The 20,978-nt window shown below is 36.9% G+C and overlaps 2 protein-coding genes across 4 annotated transcripts in view; one reads left to right on the top strand and one right to left on the bottom strand.

Moving 5' to 3' along the window:
- LOC113515812 (uncharacterized) overlaps nucleotides 1-1,027 on the top strand; it is a 42,583-nt gene extending 41,556 nt beyond the window's left edge. For both annotated transcript variants that reach the window (XM_052893501.1, XM_052893500.1), the window contains one exon: nucleotides 246-1,027. In XM_052893501.1, the coding sequence (XP_052749461.1) occupies nucleotides 246-350 (105 nt within the window). In that variant the 3' untranslated portion in view covers nucleotides 351-1,027. The remainder of the gene's footprint in view (nucleotides 1-245) is intronic.
- On the bottom strand, nucleotides 1,019-13,673 carry LOC113513938 (uncharacterized). Of its 2 annotated transcripts, none has more exons than XM_052893502.1 (6): nucleotides 13,447-13,673; nucleotides 4,864-5,073; nucleotides 3,591-3,705; nucleotides 2,798-2,999; nucleotides 2,298-2,351; nucleotides 1,019-2,012 (listed from the first exon to the last, which is right to left on the bottom strand). In XM_052893502.1, exons 1-6 carry the CDS (start codon nucleotides 13,485-13,487, stop codon nucleotides 1,429-1,431), a joined length of 1,206 nt encoding a protein of 401 aa, XP_052749462.1. In that variant the 5' UTR covers nucleotides 13,488-13,673; the 3' UTR covers nucleotides 1,019-1,428. The 2 variants fall into 2 exon arrangements, with proteins under 2 accessions (XP_052749462.1, XP_052749463.1); XM_052893503.1 differs by lacking the exon at nucleotides 13,447-13,673 and adding an exon at nucleotides 10,052-10,074.
- Between the last annotated feature and the right edge of the window lie 7,305 nt (nucleotides 13,674-20,978).

Raw genomic sequence — 20,978 nt, 5'->3', positions numbered from 1 at the left:
TTTGAAATACTTGTCTAAGAATTTCTAATGCTATTAAAAACATTAAAAATAAATGTGTAGGTATTGAAAAGAAATTAATTCGTCTGTAAATCTACATTTATATTCGCCCCCAACCAACTTGCATTTGTGTTTCTCTTTAAAGCCAGAACAATAGCATCAAAAATATATTGGGTGTGTAATAGGAGTTCTTGCTGTTTGTTGTCATTGTTTTATTAGGTATTTAGTTTGTTTTTTGATTGTTTCAGCTTCGTATGTACTACGACTGGTTCCTTGTTCCCGGCTCTTGCAAATGCTGGAGACCAGACTACTTTGCCAAATACGTAAGACGTAGGCACACTAATGAATTGTAGATTTGTAGGTATTAGCAATAAATTTGTCGTCCAAGTATAATATATTTTAAGATTCAACGAAACGGTTCCATACTTATAGTTATGCAAAAGAAATGAATTTGAATACAAACAAAAATCATAAATAGACTTAAAATAATTCTCTAATATTCGTTAATAAGAAAATTTCGGTATTTTAAAGAGTATTATACTAATTTCGGTTGCTAATATTCATTGATTGAAGCATATTCTCAAGAAATTCAAAGAAAGATTTGATATCAATTCGGATAATAGCATAGTGACGAAGTATTAAGACGAGATGTATAATATTGTAATCATTAATTAAACAATTGGTGCTAATGTCGACGTTGTGAATGTAAGACTGTAGGTATTTGTTTTAGTTAGTAACATTGTATTGGTAAGTAGATATATCTATACCAAAATATTATATTGTACTGAAAGTGGAGAAGAGATCTCTTACATATATAATCCAGCTTATTTGTTAGATATCATGGCGTGAAATAAACAACGATTTTTCGTTCTTTTAATATGTATGTATAAATATTGCAATATAGAATTTTGCAGCCAGCTCAATGTGCATTTATAATTAAGTTTCTATTTAACAGTGTTATTATTAGTAAGTGAACTTATCGTATAACATTTATGTAGTGATAATGTAAAAATAAAGCACGAACACTTTACTTGTTTCTTTTATTTTTAAAAATATATCGGAATACGTAAGCATTGTAAGGTCTTTTATTTCATTACAGGGAGTTGTCAAAACGTTCTACATTGCGCTACAAATACATTGTACTCGTGTGTCGTTTGCTATCACTAACCTAATAATGTGTAGAAAATGAGCTACATTATTTTTATTAGGGAAACTACTATAAATCTTTGGTTGTGAGATTTTATAATTAGGTTGGAAATAAACTAAATACTTACTATAATATCTTTAACTTATACTATGAGATTATGTTATTTCTCTGAACTTGGAAAAATGTACAAAAATAACTACGTCGCTATTATAAGGATCACACAATAGAACCATAGCTATTTCACGTATTGTATCTAATTCCTAATTATTATTGTGTGACTATCTCTATACAGGGAGTACAGTTTCAGACACGGATACTGCGTTTGTTTCATTAACCGATATAACGTTAACGTGTACATCAGGATCACTCTGATTCGCACCAACATTTTGAGTATCCTCTTGAACATTCGTTGTAACTGCATCATCTGTATTCTCTTCTCTGCGTCTCACATATCCCTCTCTTTCTATTATTCTACCGTTCTCGAAAATGAATTCAGTATTTGCATCACTCGATTCACAACCAACATTTTCGGCATTAGGTTTTAACGCTTCACTTGCACAAGTGGTATGTCCAATAATTTGATTGCTGGCGTGGCCAGCATCTAATCTATTTTGAAACATACTTTCCCTCCGTCTGTTGTAAAAATGTACTGAAGGTATGCCGTCTTTAGGGTTTGAGTATGCTACGTAACAAGCGGAGTATGGCGGCGGAGGCTCCTCGTGGTATATCTTATTGATACCAATATTGCTGTTAGAAACAGTGTTGGCACATTCGGAGTAAGGCGGAGGTAAGTCGTTACTTATAGCATCTTGGTTACTCTCTGAGTGTAACATATCAGATGGAATACTTATATCACTCGGTGGTTGATCTGAAAGTTAAAGTTTATATTAAATACTAGAAGTATTGCCAGCGACGTCGGTATAATATACTTAAATAGGAAGGAAAAATTATCCATCTGTACACTGAGTCCTTTCTCGAAGAAGCAAAAGGAACAGAGAATCAATATTCTTACATGCAATTTTCTGTTTAATTTCCTATACCGTATGGTAAGTAATTGAAATAAAAATTGCACAGTCTGCGATTCCGTTGATTTTATTTACAGTTTTTATTTATTAAAGTACTTTTTTTTTTTAATATTTAATGATATACTCACTACTAGTAGCCAAAACATTAGCCGTAGGCCATTCTTCCGAGCGACGTCTCCTTCCTGCGACAAAAAATAAAAAAATGAGAGTTAGAAAACAGTGATCGGCTTTACTAATGACTGAGTTTTTGAAATGAAATGAAGTTAATTTATTTTGCTAGAATGTAGGTAGTTTTAGATGAAAGAGGTTTACATCACCGTATATATGTTTGATCTATGTCGGCGTGTAATTTATCAATTCGAATTCTTTTCGTGTGTTATTATATGCCCTTTTAGTGTAAACGTTTACTTCGTCTCCATATTGATTTCTTTTTTATACAACTTAGAATGGCAAATAAGCTGACGGCCCACCTGATGGAAAGTGGTAACCGTCGCCTATAGACATGAGCAGTACCATGGACATAACAGAGTATACTGTTTCGCCCACGATACTCCCCCATGCGTTGCCATTCCTGAGGATTCAGATGTTATTCCTCTGTGCCCAGTAAATTCAACGTGGGCTTACTTACCTATGAACTTCCTGTGGAGACACTTCTCGATGGCCCTCACCAGCAGCACGACGACGGCGAGCAGCACGGCGCCGGCCGCCCACCCGCGCGCCGCGCCCTCCCACCGCCGCCCCGCCGCCGCCCCGCCGCCCCCCGCACCACCACCCGCACCACCCGCACCACCCGCACCACCCGCACCACCCGCCGGCTCCAGCTGCATGTGCTGCCGACACACTCGCGCTCGTACAATGCGCCCAAGATAAATAGGCTACCTCTATCCTACTGCGGGGAAAGATATTGTTAGTAATGAGGTCTAATAGCCCCATTGATTGCAATATACCTTCTCAGGTCGACCTCAACGCCCCAAAGGTCCCCCCTGGAAACTTTCATGGTTAATTCTTGTTGAATTCATCATGGTGGGCCAACTGACCTGCTTTCATTCTTATCTCTCATTTTCCACTGGTGCCTTGTCGGTGTATACCGATAGCGCGGGCGTTGTTACCATTCCTTTTTAAGCCATTAAAAAATAACCTCTGTCCTATTCATGTGTCTGCCGCGTAGCAGCTGCACCTGTACAGTTGTGTTTCAGTTTAAGGACTGAGATCTCAGGAATAGCACCAGACGAGGGTTACTACATCACAGTGCATTCTATAGTGTCCATGGTTCTATTCGTGTCTAGGCGACGGTTATCAAGATTAGGAATGATACTATAATTGTACCTTTATACCCAGAACACATGCTAGACGCTGTTTCAACATAAATATAGATGAGCTAGACTCTTTTGTACCAAGACTCATAGATAGTGCAAATCTACCTGAAGGTCGGGTATACTCCACGGCCCCGCGTCGAGCGAGTACCGATCCTGCCGCCAGGAGCCCTCCGATGTGGGGAACGCGCCGCCACTTCTCCCACCATTGCTGTTTTCCAATCTGAAAATATTTTTTATAGATAAAGATATTTATTCCCAAAGAAAATTGACGTCAGGCTGGCGGCCGGTCGTAAAACTATAAACTTTCTTCAAATCTCTTTGTAATATGTATAAAACCATAATAATAATTGGGATAAGGATAGGAAGATGATGATATAAATTAGTATATGATCAGCCTCGAAATAATCATATGCACAGGGATTATCATAATCTTATACTTTAGGTATCTATCATCAAAACCAGCGCTGTGCAGCTGTTCACATTGCGCTGGGACACTCACAGCATCAGCTGAGCCGGTTCCTTTTGCCTAGTATGGGACACTTTTTGTATATGTTATTGATATGGCGTAAATTTACTGGGTACAGAGGAATAACGTTTGAGTCCTCAGGAATGGCAACGCATGGGGGGTATCATGGGCGAAACAGTGTACTCTGTTATGTACATGGTACTGCTCATGTCTATAGGCGACGGTTACCACTTACCATTAGGTGGGCCGTCAGCTTGTTTGCCATTCTAAGTTGCATAAACGTTGCCTGCGCTAACCGTATACGCTGGCGGGTCACTAGTAAGGGATGATAGGTGACGATGAATAAACAGGTCAGTTAGCCCATCGTGATGAATTGCACGAGAATTAGCCACGATGGTTTCCAGGGGGAACCACGTGGAGGTCGACCTAATAGGGTGTATTGCTAGTAATGGGGCCGTTAGACCCCATTACTAACAATACCTCCCCCCCCCCCCTCCGTCAAGTCGTTTAGGCTATACATACACTACGACAAGCACTCATACTTAATACACGCTAATCCATTAATCTTTTGTTTGTGGCTTAAAACTGGGCCAAAATTAGTTAACTAGGGGAAGAAGATCGCTAGCAGTGGGGATTAGCGGCTACATTTCTAGCAATATACGCTATCTGGTCGACCTTTAGGCGATCCTCCTTGGAAACCTTCGGCATTAATATCTGATGAATTTGTCACGATGGTTAGATTGATCTGCGTTATATCCTTATCTATCATCCCTCACTGGTGCCCCGCCAGGGTAAAGTGATAGCGTCGACGGGGTTGCTATTCTATCTTCCATAACTCTCACAAAAATATAGTTATTTTGTAAAAATAAAATATATTAAAAACAATATTTACATTTAAATGGATCCAGTTACCTGATCAGATGTCGTAACTGCTTTGGCGTGTACACAGCAATCTCCTGCCTGGGCAGGTGAGACCAATCGATGAACGCCTGCAGCTGGAGGTCCCTCAGGTCGTGCAGCGTGAGTCGCATCCGTCTCCGGTGATATCTATCCATGTGCTCGCGACGGGCGTCATCCCAGCCCGGCCAAGACAGCCACGTCGGCTTGATCGTCGGTTGCATTCTGAAATGTGGATGGAAATCGAAAAATTTAGCTTGGAGTCCTTGAAGAAATGATCAGGAAAAGCACAGCTGCCGAAAAATAATTTTTGACCGATAAAGTCTGTACGTAGTAGAGAAAAGATGGCTTTGGAATTCTCCAAGGGTCATCCTAGTCACCATTTTTAAAATTGAATTTCACAAAAGTATTATTCATTTATTAAAGAATCTAATATTATTAAAGAGATACTTGTATGTTTACTGGGTGAAATTGTAGACTCAGTTTTCTATCGCGTATGTCGCGTAAAATTGCTGTCAAAACAAATACATATACCTACGTCCTCTCCATCTAAAGGTTGCCTGGAAGAGATCGCTTTTACATTTTATTAGCATTGATTAAGGTCGCCCATTGTTTTCTCATTGTGATTATTTCTTGCAATTATTTATATTTATAATAAGTTTACTATTGTAATCTTTTGGAGGAAACAAGAGTATCTATGTATTTATCTTCGTCTCTATCATACAAATTCCTATAATTTGCGTATTTTTTATGGGACAAAATGAAATGGTAACCCGGCTTGCGCTATTGGTATACGCTGGTGGGGCAGCAGTGAGAGATGATAGGTGAGAATGAAAGCGGATTACTTAGTCTATCGTGACGACTTTACGATGATTAAAGCTATATAGCTAGAAGGCAGTTTGGTACAGATATAGTTTACTTTGAGATTTAGTATCAATGTATTCATTTTTGTTCTTCTGACCCCTTATGATAGCCTAGTATTGAAAGGAAATTGTGCTATCGTTTCCATACCTAGTTGTCATACGGAAGGAAAGAAAAAAATACAATAATTGTGTAGACATTTGTTATCAAATTGTAAATACAGTGCACTGTTAATTATACGCCATTATCTTCGTCAACAATGAGCTTATCAAGCGGACAGGGGCATAGGTTACACTTGAGATTAATCTATTGATACCTTGTCAGGATATTGTGCTGCATTCGTAGCATTGTTGGCTCGCTTACGTAAGAATAGAACTTGTAAATAAGACTAGTGACGAAGGATTCATTTGAAAATAAGTTTTAGTGTGCATCTATTCATTTGCATCTATATATTGACTGATTGAGAAAGATTGATCAATGTGAAAGAAGCGAAAAAGGTTTGTTTGAATCGAAGCATTTGGCGTTCCATTGTTTCTGCCTACCCTAATGAGAGACAGATATGTATATATTTTATGTAACTTAGAACAGCAAACAAGCTGACGGCCCACCTAATGGAAAGTGGTAACCGTCGCCTATAGACATGAGCAGTGCTATGGACATAACAGAGTATACTGTTTCGCCCATGATACATAGGACGGAGGCACCCAAGCAAACGATTTTTGGACAAAATGATCAGATTTGAAAATGATTGGATTTTGAAAAAATAAATCTGGTTAAATGATTTAAATTAAATTAGTCAATTTTCATGAAAGATTTTTTAACCGACTTCAAAAAGAAAGGGGTTAACAATTTAATTCTACTTTTTTATGTTTGTTACCTTGTAACTCCGTCAATTGTAATCTGAGATTGAAATCTGTTTTTGTCTGAGAGAATATATTTGCACATTCCCATAGAGAATCCCATAGAGATTTTCGTCAAAATGGGTTCATTTTTTATTTTAATAGTACCTTTGTGTCCCGGCTAAACAATATGTTCCGATCACGAATCCGCTTTATATCTTACATAGCGAATAAATTTTTATATCAGATTTTATATTTCTTAGAAACTTGATTGCTGATCGAAATTAAATCCAAGCTGTGGAATGAGCTCAATTGAATTCAACGAATCCATCCGAGATTTTCCCTAGAATTTACAGTTTTTCAAAGAGGGTGTAAAGTTTCTTCAGGGAAAGTACTTGAAGAAAAATATATATTTAATAATAGTATTGATAAAGATAGTGATTCATTTGAGTATCACGCTCTCTGCTCGCCTTAAGCTACAAATTATTATTATATAGTAAGAAGTTACAGTGTTCCAAGAATAGTTTTTTTTAAATGGGTGAAAATGGCATGGTAGCCCCGCCTGCGCCAACGAGATACGCTGGCGGAGCACCAGTGAAGGGTGATAGATGAGAATGAAAACAGGCCAGTTAGCCCATCATGATGAATTCATCAGGAATTAACCATGATAGTTTCCAGGGGGAACCGCGAGGAGGTCGACCTGTTTGGGTATATTGCTAGCAATGAGATTCTCAGTCTCCATTACTAACAATCCCTTTCCCCCTCCAAGAATAGTTTATGAGGACTATTTGGTACACTGAATAAGTGTCGATCGCTCTACTGGAATGTAACTGATTGCTAATGTTTAATTGAGCTGACATAATAAGTTAATGACCCGAGGAAATGGGTTCGACGTTAAACACTCACGTTAGAATGGCGAGTTGCGTTGCAATGGCGAAGTTAGTGGCGATTTAAAAAAAGAACATTAACAATTTTCGGATAGAGACTTCCCATTTTTAGGATAAATAGATAGACAAATACTATCTACTTGTTCCTTGCAAAAACTTATAGTAATAAACATAGTAAAAATACAAAAAGAAATCATTACTGAAATAAGGATGAGAAATATGGCGCTGATATACAATTAAAGAGTGAGTGCTGGGAATAGAGTGAATGGTGAGATGAAGAAATTGGAGTTCATATTCATATTAGCTGATATTTGTCCATGGGCGTCCTTTATAGACTGGCATAAGGAACTGTCCTGAGCCACCTGCTTCCATTGGTTCTTTGCAATGTATTTAAGGTCATCACTCCATCTAGTGGGATCTCGTACTTTACTGTGTTTGCTCGTACGTGATCGCCACTCAAGAACCTTTCTTCCCCATCGGTTATCAGTTCTTTGAGCTATGTGACCAGTCCACTGCCACTTCAGCTTGCTTATTCTTTAGGCTATGTTGATCACATTGGTTTTTTGCGGATACCCTTATTTCGGATTTTGTCACACAAAGACATTTCGAGCAAAGCCCTCTCCATAGCTCGCTGAGTAACTTGAAGCATTTGCATACGGGCAATCGTGTAGGACCTTGTTTAGGTTTCATAGGTCATCACTGGTAACACGCACTAGTTAGAGGCCTTCGTCTTCGAATTTGGCGTATATAAGACTATTTTCTAAAGGAAGCTGGCTCTCTCATTTGCTCTCTCAGACATGTCTCTGCGCATAGTTGAAAGCGCCGCTCATACGCTAGGATAGGCACCGGACAATTCTGGTGTGGGTTCCGCCCAACGGGACTCCCTTAAATACGCTTATGTTAGAGAAGCTATTTGATAGCCACAATTTAAGCCAAAAGGCGCAGTTGTCATAGATATAATTCCATATTTGTCTTCACATTTTTGTATGGTTGCGAGATTTGGATGTGTGTCAAAAACAATACAAGTAGACGAAATGCGGTTGAGGTGAGAACATTGTATAGGATAAAAGGCAAAAAGAATTGATTCGAGCACGTGGAAAAGATATCGGATAAAAGGTCGACGAATCAGGGAGTTTACTATGAAATGAGATTCCGAATTCTCGGGTTCAATTTCGTGTTTTCGATAATACTGAAATCGGCTTAGTAAAAGGAGCTTAACGTTTGGTTCGTTTAAACCCTACCGTAAAAGTCTTACGGAACGATATTTTATATTATTATTTTTTTATTATTTTTAAACAGTTTTATATTATGTAAATTTAATATCAAATTTGTGTTTCGTTCGGGCCCGAAATTTCGGAAACCATTTCATGCCAAGCCCTCTGATGTTCAATGCGAAAGTGGAAGGCTGCAGTTACCGAGGGAGACCTAAACTATGATCAGACAGACTATGTTCTATCTGATGGAAAGTGGTAACCGTCGCCTATAGACATGAGCAGTACCATGGACATAACAGAACATACCGTTTCGCCCATGATACCTCTCATGCGTTGTCATTCCTGAGGACTCAGATGTTATTTCTCTGTACTATGTACATCCCACCTTTCAAACCGAAACACAGTCATGCAAATACAACTGCTTCACAGTAGAAACACGAATAGGACAGAGGTGCCCAAGCAAACGAGGCCGGCAGCATACTTGCAATGCCACTGGTGTTGTGGGTGATTATGGGCGGCGGTAGACACTAACCATCAGGTGAGCCGCATGCTCGTTTGCCCTCTGTGTTGTAAAAAAAAAAACGACTTTTGTACAATGTCTCCCTCTGGTAACATAAAAAATATAACCGAATTGACAATCTTCTTTGAAGTTGGTTGAAAACAAAGTATAAATTAATATTTTCGTATTTTTTTTTTGGTGGATGAAAATGGAATGGTAACCCCGCCTGCGCTAACGGGATACGCTGGCGGTGCACCAGTAAAGGGTGATAGATGAGAATGAAGACAGGCCAGTTAGTCCATCATGATGAATTCAACAGGAATTAACCATGATAGTTTCCAGGGGGAACCACGAGGAGGTGGACCTGGTTGGGTATATTGCTAGCAATGGGATTTTTAGTCTCCATTACTAACAATCCCTTTCCCCCCAATATTTGCGTATTACGATCGTTTATCGCAGTGTGTTTTATTCATGTACCTTTATTATTAGTACTTTATGCTATAACCTTGCCCGTACGCGCAGCGGAAACTCCAGAGAAACCGATTCAACAATATCATGCCTATTTAGTGCTGTCAGAGTATTTGTGGTTAATGTAAACACTATTCATTATACACGTACAGTAACCGCCTAATTATAATAACTATAATTAATTTTCCTATAAGTTTTTTTTTATGCAAACAAGCTGACGACCCACCTGATGGAAAGTGGTAACCGTCGCCTATAGACATGAGCAGTACCGTGGACATAACAGAGTATACCGTTTCGCCCATGATACCTCCCATGCGTTGCCATTCCTGAGGACTCAGGTGTTATTCTTTTGTATCCTGTACATTCACATTTCACATAGGCAAACATGAGGTGCCCAAGTAAACGACTTTACCTTTACGAAGTTAATTTTCTTACCACCAGTAAACTACTAAAACCAAATGGGTTTTCAACCAACTTGAAAATGAAGAAGGTTCTTGATTCATCTCATAACTCCGTCAGATGTAAACTGATTTGGGAAATTTGTTTTTTTTTTATCTGAAAAGATATATTTACAGATTGGTTCATAGAAATTTTATCAAAATCGATTTCGTAGTTTAGTTTTTAAATCAAAATAGTTTGTTTTTCCACAAATATTCGTCTCATAAAAAAAATAGTACACTTAATTATTGTATTGTATTATAAAATCTTTACTGTACATAGGTACATACATATTAAAAAAAACTTTTAATAAAAAATTGCGGACTTATTCCATAGAGGGATCTCTTACAGTCAACCTTTGAGCTGATAGAAAACTATAAAATGTTCAAAGGTAAAACCGTACAGCTATTGATAAAACTCAATAATACCAAGTTAAAACTGTATAAAACATATAATATAAAAAAAACTAAGTAACTGTATACACTTACATATGTAAATAATAATAATAATGCATAAATAAACAATAATAAACCTATACATATAAATACACATATTCACAATTGGCTTTTTGAAAAAGGAGTTTAAAATAAAATTTTATGATACCTGTTTTTCATTCTTTTCTCAATGTCCTCTACCCAAAGGTTGTCTGGAAGAGATTGCTTAGCGATAAGGCCGCCTTTTGTATCATTTCTCATTACAGTTAAATGTATTTACTATTCTATAAATGGTGCAATAAAGTGTAAAATAAAATAAATAAATTACTTGCTATTATTTTTAATTTGATGCGCCGTCTTCATTAAAAACAAAATAATTTGGGACATTTGTGAACGATAACACGCGAGATAGTATAGTTCTAACATACTTACCACGCAATATAGATACCTATATGATCCTGGTAAATAAACTAAGAGAAGTAACATAACTATAACTAGCGATCCGACCGGCTTCGCACGAGTACACAGAATTTTCGAAAATCAATACATTATAATAAAAAAAAAGTATTAGCCAATTCAACTGCTTGGTTTTTTATAGCATTCTATGTGTGTTTCTTTAGATTTATATAACTTTTCTATTTATGAACCGATTGAAATAAAACAAACACTAAATGTTGAGGGGGGCAAACCGCAACGCATTAGTGAGAATCGCATTCTTTTTTTTGTTTTGTTTTTTTATACAACTTAGAACAGCAAACAAGCTGACGGCCCACCTGATGGTAAGTGGTAATCGTCGTCTATAGACATGAACAGTACCGTGCACATAACAGAGTATACTGTTTCGTCCATGATACCCCCCATGCGTTGCTATTCCTGAGGACTCAGGTGTTATTCCTCTGTACCCTGTAAATTCAAATTGGTTAAGCCATTTCTGAGATTAGCGTGCACAAACGTACAGGCATTTTTTTCGGTTCTATTATGTGCATAAAGCCCTTCCTATAATAGTTTTTTTTTTATATATCTTCCATGTACAGACAGCGACCAGTTACGATTTTATTATATATGTTTATATTATATATGGGATTATATTATATTTAACTCATGACTTGATTTGATGAAGAGCCTTTTATGTGATGAAAATGGAATGGTAACAACGCCTGCGCTATCAGGTACCAGTGAGAGATGATAGGTCAGGTTGAAGTCAGATCAAATGGGTAATCATAACGTATTCATCAGAAATTAAAAAAAAAAATTTCCAGTGGGAACCTCGTGGAGGTCTAACTAACAGGATATATTGGGGGAAAGGGTTTGTTAGTAATGTGGACTACCAGTCCCATTGCTAGCAATATACCCTATCAGGTTGACTTCTACATGGTCCTCCCTGGAAACCATCAATTTCAAACGTATTCATCACCATGGGCTAACTGACCTGCCTTTTCATTCTCACCTATCATCTCTCACTGGTGCTCCGCCAGCGTATACCGTTAACGCAGGTGAGGTTACCATTCCATTATCATCAATTAAAAAAAACTATATATTGCTAGCTATATATGTGTACGTGTGCTAATTCTTTTTTAATAAATTTTTACTTTTCTAGAAACCAGCTCGGAAAAGCAATTTTATGTTTTTTTAATGGGTGACTATATATGGTACGTAGAATGGTAACCCCGCTTGACGCTTATACGTTGACCGGACACCAGTGAAGGATGATAAATGAGGATGAAAACAGAGGACCTACCATCAAATGTTTTCCGAAATTTTGGAGCCAAACGAAATAGAAATTTGATGTTAAAATTACATAATACATGCCTTTTGGAAATATTAAAAATGTTAAAATGTCGTTCCTTTGGACTTTTATGATAGGATGTATGACGAACGAAATGTTAAACTCCATTTATTGGTCCGATTTTGGTATGAACAAAAACACGAAAATAAGTCCGAAATTTCGGAATTTCATTTCATGGTAGACCCGCAGGTCAATTAGGCGATCATGACGAATTCCACGTTGGCTTTCAGGGGAAACTGCGTGGAGGTCGACCTGATGGGGCTGTTAGAGCCTCATTACTAACAATGCCTTTCCACACAGCTTGTTTTTGTCAATTCGGAACCGTTTTTGATATATTTTTTTGTTATCAAATCGGAAAATCCTGTTTTAGATTTGTCACGAATTAAGTCATTGTTTAGTTAAGGAAGAAAGGTTTTTGAGTGGCGACCCCGTACGGGCAAACGCAGTGTAGGACAACCCCTCCCCACTTACTAGATGGAGTGACGACCTGAAATACACTACAGGGAGTCAGTGGAAGCAGGTGGCTCAGGACCATTTTTATAGCAGTCAATGGGGGAGGCTTATGTCCAGCAGTGGACAGATAATGGCTGAAATGATGAATGATAAAGTCATTGTTTATACAACTTGAATTAAGAATTTAGCTGATGAAAAGAGGTATTGTTTGCATACGACTATATAGTTATATATAGACAGAGAAATAACTACATAGAGACAGATAAAGGAAACATTAGGTGTCATGTCGTATAGGGAGGTCAAAGATATGGCCTGGGATAGAGCTGGCTGGAAGAGAATGCATAAATTAGTTGCTACAAGAGGAATCTCTTAAATAGAAAGAGAGAGAGACTCATAATAGTACAGAATGTGTCTATCTCACCTTCAGTGAATTGCTGCTTCTATCCCTTATCCCTTGCATAATTTTAATCATTATTCAGGGATACAAACGAAATTCCAGACAAAGGCGTAAAAAGCAAACCAAAATGTTATCAGTCGACGTATATTTCCGTCTACCCCATCGTGTATTATAACCGTGAATATTATTTCTTTTTACAGACCATACGCTCGTTTTAGAAACCTATTTTACAAAAACTTCGCATGTCTTCATACTATACTTAGTGTTTATTTACAACACAACAATACGTAATATGTCTGATAATCACGTTTGACCTACTTACCTGATTGTTTTATTTCCCTGCCAACTACGCTGCGTATCCATCCATTCTATCACGGAAGTCACTCATCACGGTTTGTAACCATCATTATCACGCTATCACATTCACTATTATATGGTGAGAGGTGTGTAACACGACGCAAGTTCACGTAATGGCTGGCTGATACTACTAGCAGAGCGGAGGCTCAGGGCGTGCCGGCCCGCGCATGCGTGGTGGTGGGGCATTCACTCGATCGAGTGGGGAGGTTGGCGTGTTTGATTAGTGTTAGGGGCAGAAAATGAAAACGGATTTGTTATATTGACATCATTATCTTTCTGATGACACAAGAAATTCATCGTGCCTTAGCTCGCGAACGACTTGCCTTTTGTGAGAATTAAAAAAGTATATGTTTCGAATTAGTTATGATATTGCAATTATCACAAAATTTCATATTTCCAAACTTAAAAGTATCATAGGGTTCAGATTATTTTGTTTCGTAAACTACAACGATATTCAATGGTTTATTATATATATATCATCTCCCACAAAAAGCGACTTCATTTGTGACAAAATCAGTAGTTATTTTTATTTAAAAACTAAAATATTAAATCGATTTTGCTAAAATTTCTACCCGACCAATCTACAAGTATATCCTTTCTGATAGATTTTTTTTCCAAATTAGTTTATAATTGGCAGAATAACCTTAAAATTTGTACTCGCCCTTCTTTAAAGTTCGCTGCGAATTCCCATCAATGATAGGAATTTTAAGATGTTCTCTGTAGCGATGTTTTTATCACCTCAGGATACAGAGTGTGTTTTCCAAAGCAGATATATCGTTTATGTACTAGTGGGCTACAGCCACACATCCAATGCTGCGGCGTTTCTTCCTCGTGATGACAAAATCTGCGAACACTTTTTGGGCATAATCCTAGTTGGGCCATATGCTTGTTTAGTTTGCAGTGTCCTGTGAGGGCCCTTGTTAATACACACATTTTATTTTTACTTAAAAGAATTAGAGTTATGAGGTAACCAACATAAAAAGAATCCAACTGAATTAAGAACCTTCTGTTCGAAGTCGTTAAATATTTTAAATTGGTAGTTACAACCGACCTTGAATTCGCCGTGTTCCAATTAACTGGTTCGTCTGTGTTCTATGACACTTCCCGTTCTGTTATTAATTTAATTAACAGAGGTCGTTAGAAACCACGCCGTGTAGTAAGACACTGCAGCAATGCAAGAAATTTTGTATCTTTTCTTTTTTTTATGTTATTATCATATCAGCAGAATAGTTGAACTGCTGAACACATCCCCTCTCTCTTGGGGTTTTGCCAGTAGTTGCCACGCTTGGCAGGAGGATTGTCAACCGCAGTTTGGTTTTGAAGATGTTTTAAGAAGGACGCTGCTGCTCATTACTTGCGTTCCCTTAGTCGCTTCTTATAACATCCACGGTAAACGAAGGGGTAGCCTATTCTACGCTGGAACCACACGGCAAATCACCTGTAAATATGATCAACAATTGACATTACAGAATATACTGTGACGCCCATGATATTCTTCATGCGTGGCCATTCCTGAAGATTATAGTGTTATGCCTTTATATCTTGCAACGTATTTTACTACCATATCTTTTCAAACTAAAATAAATCAAGCACAGCTGTTTCATGGCAGAAATACGGGTAAAAGCAGAAAAATTTTATGCGTAGTTTCTCTCTGGCGTTAAAACTTTCTTGAAATATAGATAGATAAATAAACACAAATGGTGGTGGTAATTAACGGACATGGTATGGGGTTTTGGGCTCTTTAAAATATGGTTGGCTTATACGTCATACTCGTGAACGGGAGCTACCTGTAGAGACTGGTCACCTTTGGTCATTGCAACTGATTTATTATATTAATTTGTTATAATTGTCCGCTAAGACTATACTTTTTATGACCTGCTACTGCTTGACAGTTCGTATTCGCCCGAAATCAAAATTTACAGAATACACTTAAAAAAAAAGCAACAGCTGAAGTTATCGCCTGTTCTTATCAATTGAAATTGCATTCCAAATGAATATAGGTAAGAACAATTATATTTACTTTGATATTGTTGAAAGTTCAATAAGATTTGAAACAAAACCCAATTCTTTGTACTTATCTTGGTATGCATAGTTTTGGTATTCGACTGGGATTTCGACCTTTCCTTTATATTACTTGAAGAGGCAATCAACAGCAGTCTCCCTGTTGTAGCACGTCACAATCAAAGTTACCAAAATACATTACGTCATTCTCCGGCGACAGTAAGCTTCATGTTGATTTTATTACTTGTAAACACTGTTTATGGTCCAACTCCGCGGGAAATTCCGCGACTTTATCATTGCAGATCGCAAAATCAATCTTGACTAAATGAAATTAGCATATATTTTTAAGTTACCTTAAATGGCAAACAAACTGATAAACAAACAACATCGTACAACCCGCCATAAACTAAAATTTCATCCCAACCATCTGGACAAGTGGCGGTCCTCCACCGTGCGTTTTTCAAGGCACTTTCTCCCACGCACAACCACTCTTTGGAATCAACTTCCAGCAGCAGTATTTCCGAACCGATACGACAACATAACCTTCAAGAAAAGAGCATATTCCTTTTTAAAAGGCTGGCAGCACACCTGCAATGCCGTAGGTGTTGTGGGTGATCATGGGCGGCGGTAGTCACTTATCATCAGGTGAGCCGCATGCTCGTTTGCCCCCTGTGTAGTAAAAAAAAAAAAAAAAACTGACTGTCCACCTGATGGATTGTGGCAACTGTCGCCTGTAGACATTAATTGTACTATAGATATGTCAGAATGCACTGTGACACCCTTCATGCGTTGCCATTTCTAAAAACTATGAGATTTCTTTCCGCACCCTGTAACATATCTGCCATCATTCTATCGTGTGATCTCGGCAGGAAATGGGCCTTTTCTTCCTACTGTGGGTGTTTTAATAGATGACTAAGACAACTTTATAGCCGAGGGATGGGCAGCAGCGTCCCTTTTTAAATATCACCAAAGCCTGACTGCGGTTGCAAACCGCCTGCCAAGCGTGGCAACTACTGGCAAAACACGCCTTATGGGACTTATGTTCAGCAGTGGACAATTAAAGGCTGACATGATGATGATGCTATTGCAATATCTACTTGAGCCTATACGCAGTTTACCACTTTCAATCAGGAGGGCTATAAAAATTTCTCATGACATTTTTTTATGCAACTTAGAATGGCAAACAAGCTGACGGCTCACCTGATAGAAAATGGTAACCGTCGCCTATAGACATGAACAGTACTATGGACATAACAGAGTATACTGTTTCGTCCATAATACCCCCTCCCAAATGCGTCGCCATTCCTGAGGACTCAGGTGTTATTCCTCTGTACCCTGTACATTCACATTTCACATAAGAAAGCCCTTCTTCAGGAATAACAACGCTAGACTCGTACCATGAGCACAATGGCTGTTCACGATTACAGGCAACGGTTGCTACTTTCCACGAGGTTGGGCGGTCAGCTTTTTTGTTGATTCCGCATTATTTTAGATGGACAAAGCCACGGTTAACTAGATAGTAAATAGTATCAAGTGTGAGCAATAGTAGTACATGTGGGGAGGACGAGGAACAGTCGGAGCCAGCTGTTATTGACAAAGTGCGAAGCAGGGCCGCGCGGGATCGATGCGGGCGCGACACTCAGGCGCCTCTGCCAACGTGGCGGGGACACAGCGGGAGCATTATTTAAGCTTACTTTCCAGGCTGGTCCTTTAAACAAGGCACTGTTTTCAGTCATTTCTTTGGGAAGTTGTACTTGTTTTTTTTTTATTCAACTTAGAATGGCAAACAAGCTGGTTAGAAACGAAGTTAGGCTTTCAGATATGTTTTTAGAGGGACACCATTGCACTTCCCCCTATCATTAAGTTCATTTAGTCGCCTCTTACGAAACCTATAGTAAAGCAAGGAGTGGCCTATTCTATGACGGGACCATACGGTCAAATTTAGAATTAATATACTAAAAATAAAATAAATAATAATGATTAAACGTAAATGAAGTCGTGAAACAAATTGGTTTGTGTGGTTAATTGTGTGGTTTTACCTACAAAAAATATTAAATGCATATCAGAAATAGCAACGCGTGGGAAGTATCATGGGTGAAACAGTATACTCTGTTATGTCCATGGCACTGCTCATGTCTATAGGCGACGGTTACCACTTTCCATCAGGTGGGCCGTTAGCTTGTTTGCCATTCTAAGTTGCATAAAAAATACATGAATGTATGTATTTTTTTTATAGGTATCTATCACGCCTGTTTGAAAAAGTATTAGGTATTTTTTTTTATTTATTTAATATCTAGAACAGAGTATATATAACAGGGGGGATTATTAGCAGAATGTACAATGTATTGTGCTCAGAGGAATTGTTCAATATGATGCCCACAGCCACTTTCTACCATCGTACGGCTCCCCATCGACAGGGAGTTCATCCTCATGTCCTACAGCCTCAATGGTCGCGTACTGCGCGGTTTCAGAGATGTTTCCTCCCACAAACTCTCAAGTTGTGGAATGAGCTCCCTGCTGAGGCTTTCCCAAGATTCTACAGCGTGAAGTTCTTCAAAAGGGGGGTAAAGAGGTTCCTTCAGGGTCGGCAACGCACGCGTAATACCTTTGGTATTGCAGGTGTTCATAGGTTACGGTAAACACTTACCATCAGGTGGGCCGTATGCTTGTTTGCCACCTCAGTGGTATATAAAAAAAGAATTGAGTATAATAAGTACCTCAGTAGAGATGTATATCCAGTAGTGGACTGCAGTATGCTGAATTTTAACGATTGTGACGCTGAATGGGACTGTTAGACCCCATTACTAACAATCCGTTAATGATAAAACTATAAAGTCTACATCATTAACGAATAAAATAAATAAACATATACGTAATGTTTTGTTTTGAATATTTAATGTTATTACACAATGTTTACCTTCCGGTTATCAGTAACACCTAATCGTGTATAGACTTCATTTGAATTTGTAAACACTAGGATTTTGGTTACGTACCCGCAAACATGATTTTATTGTTTGTATCTACTTTAACGATAATAATATGAAATGACATATACCCATATAAAAGTACCTACATAATGCATAGGCATTCATAAAAAAAAATTAAAAGTGCTTGTAGACAAGTCTATTTGGATAAAGCTGATTTGAATTTGAGTTCAATCTATTACAAGATATTATTTTTAACTATTATGTATGAGAATAAATTTAAAACTAGAATCCAAAATAAGAAATTAGATGTTCTATTGTTATATTCTATAACCTTCTTCATCGTAAATTCTTGTGTTTGACAAATTACAATTGGTTGTTAAATCCCCAAAAGATAAAGAGCAAGTAACTTTAAACTATTTGAACTACAACTTTTTAACGTAAATATTTTGTTTATACATCGTATAATAGCAAACATGACTTTCACAAGGTTAACAATTTTAAGTTAAAATACTAAATAGTCACACACAGTCACAAATTTAAGCAGTTCTTTGTGAGTAGTGAATAAAGATTATTATTTAAATTTCTAGAAAATTCACATCTCCCTTCTTAAGGAGAGGAGATGGCATCCTTATCTGTGCTCGCCATCTTTTATTATTATTATTATGTATTCTTTATTGCACTAAAACATACAGTAATAATAACAAATTAGTAACAAAATACGCCAGGGCGAACTTATCTCTAAAAGAGATTTCTTCCAGTCAACCTAACACAGTGGCATAGAAAGTAGTGAGTTACATACTGATATAAATATTCTTGACTATCTATCTGCCTTCACTGTAGCTACTCAAACGAACAGGGAGGAACTTTTTTTTTTTTTTTTTTTTTTTTTTTTTTTTTTTTTTTTTTTTTTCTCTGGCAACACTGCCGATAACAGTCTTTGTCAGTTGGCTCTTATTTATTTATTGTTTTTAATTTATTACTTGTGAAATAACGATACTAGTGTATATAATCAGTGAGTTTTGGTCATAAGTAACGTCGATTGTTGTTGGTGTGTAAATCTGTGATTTCTTTGTGACAAAAATCTACGTTACAAAATTTGTGGGACCGCCAACTGTCAAAGTATTGGTAATTTACAATAGAAGTCTTGGATTTCTATTGACTCCTTTAATAATTAAATACAGTTATTACACTTCACTATTACTATATCCATTTACAAATAAACAATAATATTAAAGTCAAATATTCGATAGTGAAGATCGGTTGTTGTTGTTGAGAGGAAAAAAAAAAAAAAACTACCCACTAACATAAAATATTATTGCAATAATTACAGCTCATAAAATTTATTTATTATCATATTGATAATATATTCCAAATAGCTGTGCGAAACTAAACTTATGTATTTTATTAAATAACAATACAATATTAGTAATCCATAGCCATTGCTAGATATCATATGACAAATTAAGACATATTTACTGTAGTGGTAATATATAAGATTAATTATTTTTTTTGTAACAGTATTGGTATTTAAAGTTTTTACTAACAATATTTATTTATTTATTATTAAATTATTTATTGTATTATTTTATTGAAGGGAAATAGCGCACTTTCAACACTGTATTTCTTCTATTGAATAATATTCATTGTTGTCTTGTTTCGTAGATATTTAACATAATAATTAAAAATGATGTCCCGCAGAGCATGTGATCTTGATGCTAAGCTCAAGGTGACACTCTTAGAGTTAAAAAAATCCAATGAATTAAATAAGGCCTTATTACAGGAACGAGATGAAAGTGAGTTTGAAATTAAGTTGATGTCTGATAAATATGTGGCTCTGAAGAATGACCTAGTGAAGATCAGTACAGACTTTGAAGTTCTACATATCGAAAAAGAAAAACTTCAAGAAATTGTAAATAAATATGATCTGTGCAGAGACACATATGAGTCAGCATTGCAGAAAATCACTCATCTAGAGCGGCACCTTGAGGAAGTTCAATCACAAAATAAATCTTTGTTGGATCACAGGCGGTTGAGTAGTTATAACGAGACCATGGATCTGTATACAGAAATGTTAAATACTACTAGTGATCAAACATCTGCTCTGCCCCTTGTGACCATAGATTTGACAAATACACCAAGCTCCTATAGTCCTAATAAAGTACCTATTAATAGTAGTAAGAAGTTAAAAAAATATGTAAAATTAAATAAATTTATTCGAAAATCAGAAAATTTAGTGAAAAGTCATAAAAAGTGTTTAAAATCAATTATTACTAGGAAGCAAAAAATTGACTTATCAATAGAATTAAATAATTGTAAAGAAAAAATATATAACAAAGATTTAGAAATAGATGAATTATCACAAAAAATTAAACTATTAGAGAACTCGTTGTCCAATTTATCTTTGAAATACGAATCAGCTAAGAATGAAATACATGAATATTCTGATCAGTTGGATAATTTAATAAAATTAGGTAACTACAACATGGAGCGGTTTGTTTCTCTTACGGATAGATGTCACTGTAATTCACCAGAGTCTGATAACTATATCCAACCGTCCCACCATAATCAG

The sequence above is a fragment of the Galleria mellonella genome, unplaced genomic scaffold, assembly GCF_026898425.1.
Source record: "Galleria mellonella isolate WM207_F2 unplaced genomic scaffold, CSIRO_AGI_GalMel_v1 utg176, whole genome shotgun sequence".
In the NCBI taxonomy this organism is placed as follows: domain Eukaryota; kingdom Metazoa; phylum Arthropoda; class Insecta; order Lepidoptera; family Pyralidae; genus Galleria; species Galleria mellonella.
The sequence above is the reverse complement of the archived record's forward strand: the minus strand, read 5'-3'. Positions and strand labels throughout refer to the sequence as shown.